The sequence below is a fragment of the Epargyreus clarus genome, unplaced genomic scaffold (assembly GCF_041222505.1).
Source record: "Epargyreus clarus isolate Ecla_fem2 unplaced genomic scaffold, WU_Ecla_fem_2.2 ptg000008l, whole genome shotgun sequence".
In the NCBI taxonomy this organism is placed as follows: domain Eukaryota; kingdom Metazoa; phylum Arthropoda; class Insecta; order Lepidoptera; family Hesperiidae; genus Epargyreus; species Epargyreus clarus.
In genome coordinates this window covers 10,007,501-10,015,958 of record NW_027332216.1, presented here as the reverse complement: position 1 = coordinate 10,015,958, position 8,458 = coordinate 10,007,501, and the positions used below count along the sequence as shown (strand labels likewise).

At 33.2% G+C, this 8,458-nt stretch overlaps 1 protein-coding gene across 1 annotated transcript in view; it reads left to right on the top strand.

Annotated features, from left to right (window-relative positions):
• The first annotated feature begins 40 nt into the window (after nucleotides 1-40).
• The window catches only part of LOC140744021 (protein I'm not dead yet), a 9,420-nt gene continuing 1,002 nt past the window's right edge, over nucleotides 41-8,458 (top strand). Inside the window, exons 1-14 of the mRNA XM_073075456.1 lie at nucleotides 41-180; nucleotides 1,152-1,278; nucleotides 1,914-2,066; nucleotides 3,372-3,487; nucleotides 3,826-3,940; nucleotides 4,260-4,362; nucleotides 4,712-4,772; nucleotides 4,920-5,045; nucleotides 5,166-5,280; nucleotides 5,985-6,100; nucleotides 6,287-6,378; nucleotides 6,677-6,769; nucleotides 7,207-7,406; nucleotides 8,330-8,458. The exon at nucleotides 8,330-8,458 is cut by the window's right edge and continues 9 nt beyond it. Of these exons, the coding sequence (XP_072931557.1) occupies nucleotides 110-180; nucleotides 1,152-1,278; nucleotides 1,914-2,066; nucleotides 3,372-3,487; nucleotides 3,826-3,940; nucleotides 4,260-4,362; nucleotides 4,712-4,772; nucleotides 4,920-5,045; nucleotides 5,166-5,280; nucleotides 5,985-6,100; nucleotides 6,287-6,378; nucleotides 6,677-6,769; nucleotides 7,207-7,406; nucleotides 8,330-8,458 (1,617 nt within the window). The 5' untranslated portion in view covers nucleotides 41-109. The remainder of the gene's footprint in view (nucleotides 181-1,151; nucleotides 1,279-1,913; nucleotides 2,067-3,371; nucleotides 3,488-3,825; nucleotides 3,941-4,259; nucleotides 4,363-4,711; nucleotides 4,773-4,919; nucleotides 5,046-5,165; nucleotides 5,281-5,984; nucleotides 6,101-6,286; nucleotides 6,379-6,676; nucleotides 6,770-7,206; nucleotides 7,407-8,329) is intronic.

The following is an 8,458-nucleotide window of genomic DNA, read 5'->3' as shown; positions in this document are numbered from 1 at the left end:
CTTTTTTTGTTTTTAAAAATATTTTTATGGCCAACTGGATTAGCTATCATTTTATTACAAAGTAAGACTAGTTATTAGAGACTAGATAGTGAAATTGAATACTGAGAATATGTCTAGTTTATCAATTGCTTCAGATGAGCCAGAAAATATTGAAGACAATACTGAAGCTCAAGAGCCTCCGTAAATATATTTTTACTTTCCAATATCGATCTGCTATTGTAATATGCATGTTTCTTCTAAAGTTAAGATTAATGGAATTTCATGTTTTATAATTCAATGGGAAGTTCTATGTATCGAATACTGCATAATTGAAACTTTTTCTGATTGATTGAACCAAGGACTGACAGACTTCTCTCACTTTGTAATCTTTTAAGAAGATTTGTAGAAATCAAACAAAAAAGTAACTTAAATGCCTTCTGGGGATGTAATAACCTACTCAAAATGCGTAATTTAATAACCAAAAGAAATATAGGTACAATATGTACGTTAATGTGCAGTTGTGTATATAATAAGCTGTGTAGTCGTGCATTCAGTAATTAAATGTCACAAGCAGCTGCCACGGTTTCCAGTAGGTTGCAAGTAATATGCGTAAGTAACGAGGTAATCACGAACATATGTACAAGGCAGCTTTGCATGATATAACTATAACTTAACATGTACTTAGAAGAAATGTCAACAAATCTTTTAAAAAGTATTGCAGCGCAAAAAATCTGCATTTGAATAGTGCACACGAAATATAAAAGTCAATTGCGCTCATTCAAGGCTTAATCGCGAATATGCCCATATGTGGCGCCATCTACGAAAACGTGCATAAAGAAATAACGCCATCTAACGAGAAAAAATAACATTGTGCAAATTAACATTTGGTTTGACAACACTTGCACTTGCAAGTACACGAAAATTCTAAGTCTATGTACACGATACGTTCTCTATGGAATGAGTACCTGAAAAAATATGTTAAGAAAATAATAATAAAACTTTTGTACAGTCCATCTTTTTGTAATAAAAGTAATATTAACTCGAAAACATATTGAGTTCTCTACATTTTTGAAGTGCGATAACGAAGAGAGTGATTGTCTGCACTAAAGAAATAAACTTTATACTTTTAATTTTGAAAATAAGTTCATCGATTACATTTTTGTCAATTTTAGCCTTGATGAACCCAAGTTAACGCTGTGCCAGAAATTCAAATTATTCATCACCATTTACTGGCAAGGGATACTTTGTGTGCTGGTTCCTCTTATATTAATCCCAATACATCTAAGTTTTCCACCACAGGTAATATTTTTGTTATAACTTTTTTATTCAATATAATTTAATTTAATTTTTTATTCAATTTAATTTGTTTCATAAACATATTATACAAAACTTGTTTAACAAGTTGCTGCACCGTGAGGAAACCTACATACATAATAATTTGAAAGATGTGTGAAATAATCTCATTTAGCGTAGTAGACAAAGGATTTTATAATTTTCATTCTAAGAAAAGACTAAAGGCAAGGTAAGACACATAACTGGAATTAAGTCACTTCTGAGCATATACCTCTATGTGGTTATGAAAAATTACGGATAAGCAGAAAATCCTAAATCAAGCCGCCCCTAAGACCTCTAAAAATTACGACTACTATCCTGCTATCCAATGATAACAAGGATGAGGGATTTTACATGCCTCCCAAAAAACGAAATCATATCCATAATAGTAGTCGGCCATCTAACTTCCGACCGCACAGGATATTGCTTAACTTTGTTGATCAGTTCTGAATGTTATGATCCAAATAAGCAACAGAATTATACTTTTCGCAAAAGAAGAAAGCTCCTTTAGAGGCAATATAAATGAATAACGACAATAACAGCCATAGAAAATCCATTTTTTACTCAAGACCCGGAAATGCTCATGTATTATCTACTTCCAGAAATATCAATGGTGTGCCTACTCTTTGGTTCTGATGGCAGTGTTCTGGGTGACAGAGTGTATTCCATTAGCGGTCACGTCATTCATACCTGTTATAATTTTTCCTTTAACTGGAGTTATGAATACAACAACCACTTGCAAATGTTACGTGAATGTAAGGTTTGATAAATTGAATAGTATTTACTCGCCTCTATGATATAGGAAGCGTTTGAGGAATAAATCTGGAATTTTGGATGGATTTCGGCAAATAGAAATTGCAATTTCAAAATAACTACTCACATAGGCTTTTGAGATCATACATATACAGTAAGTTGTAATAAAGAAAAACGCAATTTTAAAGGATTTATCTTATTGTGTAAGCTAAATCGAAAACTCCTGAACTGATTTGGTCTAAGTAATCTACTTTCTTCGAATCTGTATACAAATAATCTCAACGAAAATATTTAAATTTCTCTTTAAAAATTCAAAATCCCGTGTATAAAGTTCATATTATTATGGAAAAAACTGCGTGATGAAATTTCTTATCAATATACAAGTAGTAATTTTCCTACCATGTAGACATCATCATCAATCCTTTACTGTCCCACTGCTGGGCACGGGTCTCCTCTAAGAATGAGAAGGATTAGGCCTTAGTCCATATAGACATAGTATATACCGTATTTTTAACTTTAACAAGACTGCGCTGTACTGCTATGCTTTCTCCGCTTGTAACTTTAGCCTTTCCTAAAATTAATTATGTAAACTTTATTCATAAAACCGAACGGAGCAGCTCAAAAATTAAAGTAACAAAAGTAGTTAAGACGTAGAACAATGAACGTTGTAATAAGGTAACTAGATATTATACTTTGTCTTTTCACCATCAGATTATTTTTTAATCTCTCAGGTATGCAAGTTTCCTCACGATGTTCCTTCACCGTTTAGCAAGTAATAATTAATTTCCAATGCCCACATAACTTTGAAAAATCACAGGTGCATGCCTGGGATTTGAACCTTGGACCCCTCGATCGCGAGGCCGAGTTCCTTAACCACTAGGCTATCACTGCCATTGTCTTTTATTACGGTATTTTACATCCATACGTATTTTCTTAATATCATGTTTATTTTCATTTTATTGCTTTCCATGCCGAGGCTTTCACTCTAAATCCCCGGCCAACTATTTCCATATTTATTCTGGGTCTGGGTGTTTATGTGCTTGCTTTGTATTTTATCGTTTTTGTTTTATCATCGTTGTCGTTCCCGTATACTTTTTTATTCGTGATGAAAGATGCTTGTTCTATACCCTCTTCTATTTTTATTTTGCTTTCTTATCGCTGTGTGAAATATTTTTCTTATTTTACTTTTTTTGCTTGTGTAACTATGATATCATCAACATCGTCATGTGCTATGAGAATATTAGTAGGTACTACTGAATCTGTTTTGCTTAGTTTCTTTCTTATGAACTTGTTGACTTTTTTTAAAGGATACCGTTATTATGTTCGTGGCGAGCATGATATTGGCCTATTCAGTGGAACAGTCTGGTCTTCATAACCGCTTGGCTCTTTGTGCTATTCGGGCCATAGGTTACTCACATTACAGGTAAGGTTCACAATTAATGGTATTAATTGCTTCGTGTTTAGATTTATATCTGGACTTTACATATTTATAACTACGAAGTATATTTGTTATACCTACTAAGTACAAAGTTTTAGTTATACTATTTTACAAGGATTGATTGATTACCATAAAGTACGCTTGTTTATTTTACTTTGATGATGCTATAAATGGTAATCTATTTATTTATATTACCCGTAAAATATTATGTAATAAGGAAAAAAATAACCTGCTAGTTGAAAGAACATCTACGCAAAGTAGGTTTTTCACTATTACCTTTATTTTCAGTTTTACCTGTGAATAATTTAGAATATTTATTCTAGGCTACTCTTTGCCGTGTCATTCATAACAATGTTTATTTCAATGTGGATAACCAACACCGCAGCGACTACCATGATGGTGCCTATTAATTTTGCTATACTTAAGGTTTTTGAAGAAGTAAGTAAGGTATATTCGTAATTATAAAGACGTAAGTTAGAGAAACTGAGAGGACACTTTCTGATGAGACTCGGGACACCACTACCGCACTTATATCTGCCTTGTAGCAATGATGCTAAGGGTAACTGTGTTTTGTTTGAAGGGTGTATTAAAGCAAATATGTTCTTGAAAGAAGTTATCTTATCTTTGATTTTCTGTATGACTAACATTGATAAAATCTTAAATGTGATAATTTCACTTTTGTCGATTAGAACGAAAGTCTAAGTCGCCAATATGGTTCGCAAGTTTACTAACGATATGACGATGGCATATTTTGCAGCAAAATCTGTTAACGATATTCGAGACAGGGAGTGACGGTGAACTGATAGCGTCTGATATTACAGCATGCTACTTCTGTGTGACAACGTATTCAGCAACTATTGGTATGTATACTAACTCAATGAGAAATGAGTGTTAATTGAACACTTAATGATAGTAATAAAGAAAAAAAACCTTATAAGCTAGACAATTACTATAAAAACAGAACCCTACTGCTTAAATATATGGCCTAAGTCAATTCCACAATTTACACGGAACCAACGACACTTCATATATTACGAGTAAAATCCGTCATTCTGTTTGGGCTGCAGAGAATGTTAGAGAATAAGATATGAACATTTATGGCTGAAAATATTACTCTGTGCAGTCAACATGTGCATAATTGAAATAAGCAGTGATTTTATAAGCATTAGTGAACTAATTCAGAAACAATTATATTTTTCGTATTTATAGGTGGAATTGGAACTTTAGTTGGTACAGCTACTAATTTAGTCTTCAAAGGATTATATACCAAGTGAGGTTTACATTTATTTTACTACAAAAGTTGTGACAGACCCATATTCTATAAATAAATTTAGTAAAGGACATTTTTTGAAATAATATTGTTTAATTCGCATTATTTTCAAAACTTTTTCAGGTAATCATGTATATTTCGTTTCAGAGCATACCCACTCGCTCAGGAATATTTGTCGTTTCCTAAATTTTCAGGTTTTTCTATACCTTACATGATAATAATGGAATGTTTCGTTTATTTTTACGTAATAGTGGTCTACCTGGGATTCTTGCGGTTGGTAAAATTATTTTTATGAATGTTATGAATATGTATGGATTATGTTCTTATAGAATAAAGATGTAAGAATTTATGATATTAATTACTAATTAAAGTGTATTTCAATTAAAAACACAGACCAACGAGTGAAGTAGCAAAACGTTCAAAAATTCCTCTTTCTGGCATCGAAGCTGCTAAAAAAGCAGTAAATGATGATTGGAATAAATTGGGAAGAATCACATTCTGGGAAATTGTGAGTAACGAGGCCGAGTTTCTTAACCACTAGGCTATCAAACTTAATAATTTTGTACATCTTGAAGGCGGTAGAACCCTTTGTAGTTCGACTCCGGCGGCACCACCGCCACACCTATTTCTGCCTAATAACAGCAGTGTTAGGCGCTGCTGTGTTCCGGTTTGAAGGGTGTGGTAAGAGAGACAGACTTTTCCGAGGCGTTCCAGCTTAGTCTTCTGGGGTAGCGGCGTATCTGTGGCCGACCTCAGATAGGAATATGTAATCCTATCTGGGGTTGATTACAGATGTCCATGGGCGGCAGTAGCCACTTACCATCAGGTGGACTGCATGCTCGTCTGCTACTCTTAAGTTATATAAAAAAAAAACTTCTTATTCAAACTAAATCGAACAAAACATAGCATTTTAGGCTTTTTATAATTTTTCCTTAAATTCCTGTGGTTTGACTCCGGCAGCACTATCGCCAAATCTGCCTAATAACAGCAGTATTTAGCCCAGCAGTGTTCTGTTTGAAGGGCGTAGTAAGAGATATATACTTTTCCGAGACTCCAGCGTTAGCAGCGCATCGGTGACGGAACTCATGTAAGAATCTAATGTTACCTGGGCTTGATTAGAGATGGAATGCATGCTCGTCTGCTACTCATATATTATATAAAAAATAATGATTCTAATATGAATGACATGATATTTATAGTTAATAATTTCAGATGGTTATCATTTTATTCAGCGGCGCCATGATTATGTTCTTCACTAGATCTCCACAAATATTTGAAGGTTGGGGAGACAAAATAGCAGATTATTATGGTATTGAAAATCATAAATTGTGAGTATTGAAACACAAAAGTCAGATTTGAAAACCTCGTTTTAGTTTCTTAGCAAAAAGATTTAATTGAGTTGAGTTTCTTATTGTAGATTTAAAATGATTATGCAATTTAAATTATTTTTCTACAAAAGAAACACATATTATGTATAATATATATTAATAATTATATTATTCTTTTCATTTCAGTATACAAGACTCTGCCGTAGCTATGTTAGTCGCATTTTTGATGTTGCTATTACCTTCAACTTTGGAGCTATTTAACAATTTTAAAGCTAAAAGTATGTTGTTTTCGAGTATTATAAATAAGAACTACTTAAAGAAATCAATGACAATTTGATGTGTATACCTTATTTTCATTATGTTTTTGTAACTTTAAAATAGCAAAATAAAAGTACGAGGACTATAAAAGCATGGTATAAAGTAGTACGTATGTAAACACAAACAGAGTAAACATTGTTTTGTCTTAATAGTCACCTGAGTATATACATAATTTTGTTTATAGTATATTTTCCATACTATCCATACATGTGTTCATATGTTTAGGATTTTATAGTGTTTTTTTCACTAAATTTGCAGCACACGATGAATTATCACAGAAACCAGTGCCATCAGTACTGCGATGGAGAGAAATGAACGATACTTTGCCTTACAGCTACATGTTTCTGCTGGGTAAGCTTAAAATTTTCAAAAACAAAAATTGGTTTAGTGAGGTTCAAAATTATTATTGTAATTATTAGACGTTATGCACGTTATCACCCCGCGATTACCCTGGCTTTTATTTTATTTAAGTTCTCTGAATTTTCATGTACGAAGCTTTCCAATCACAGACCTGTATTAGTGATTCCAATAAAGTTTCTTTTTCTTTTTCGTGTTAATATTTTATTAAATTATTTTATTTATCGTTAAAATCAAAATTAATTAATCCAAATGTTTAATAAAACCTTATTAAACTAATTTATAAATTGGAAGCGTAATTAAACTTATTATTCTTTATTCTTATTATTACTTATCTAGGTTAAAAGGACAGCCAAATATTTGATCGTCCTAAAGCAGATTGCAATAATTTCCATTTGGAACATATTTATGATATTTTAATAATATTACAGGTGGAGGCATTGCTCTATCGGAAGCAGCTAAAAAAGAATATTCGAATTTAAACGGTAAAATTGGCGCAGTACTGAAAAATTTGAAATATTTACCCAACGAGCTGATACTACTGTTGATTATAATATTTACCGTTTTTACCACAAACTTCGCGTCCAACGTTGCTGTGTGCAACGTGATCGTACCCATTGTTATGCAGTTGGTAAGGAGTATTTTTTTAGATCCCGGAGTCCTCTACGCAGCGCCGAGGACGGCCACCGGGGGGGTTTTAGTGCGTGCCGCTCCCACGGCATAGGGTACTTTTTGAAGGCTTCCCCCTCGTAAACAAAAAAAAACAAAATGGTAAGGGGTAATTTTAGTAGTGATAGTCTTATCTTTATTATCTTAGTCCTCAAAAGTGGCAACGGAAGTGTGATCATAAGAAGAACTCATTTTCTGCATACTGATTACACCTGTTGTACATAGGCTACAGTGAACAATTACAATAAGGTTGACTGTAAATATCTTTAAAGTATATTATTTAAGACTAAGTACCTAAGTAAATACGTGTCACGGAATTGATAAATTAAACGATTTTATTTGTAAGGGTACTCACGATATGCGGTTTAAATTTCTTTACTGCCGATAATTCGACCAAGTTACATGGTTCGTGGTCACGTGGAAAGTGCGGTGACGAGAAAAACCCTTGACAAGCACTAGTGGTCGATTAATCTACGAGTACCTATCCTAATTCGATTTTCTTTTTTCCATATCACAGATTTACATAAACTAAGCACTGAATGAAAATATCGTATTAAATAACCTCGCGATTGCAATGTACATCAGAAATAAAGATAGTGTAGTGTGTCGTGATATAAAACCTAAAAAATAAAAAATGAACTAAGCGAAGGGTATATTTAATAATCTACCACAAGCACTTGTCAAAAATTCGCCCCTCAAACGCAGTTTCGCTGTGATCACGATCCATACAACTAGCAATATCGACAAGTCGAAATACCGGCAGAAAAAAAATAAAATTGCGTATAGTGAGTACGCATCATGTATTAAAAACCTTTCGAAATCGACCCGTACCCAAAAATGTTGCATACTATTCGTAATAATTATAATAATATGTTTGTGTTTCAGGCTAAAGAGATCAACAGAAACCCCTTATGGTACAACATAGCAGCGGGTTTCTCATCTTCGTATGCGTTTTGTTTACCTGTAGGCACTCCCGGGAACCTCATAGTCCAAAGTGTTGCTAAGATACCTACT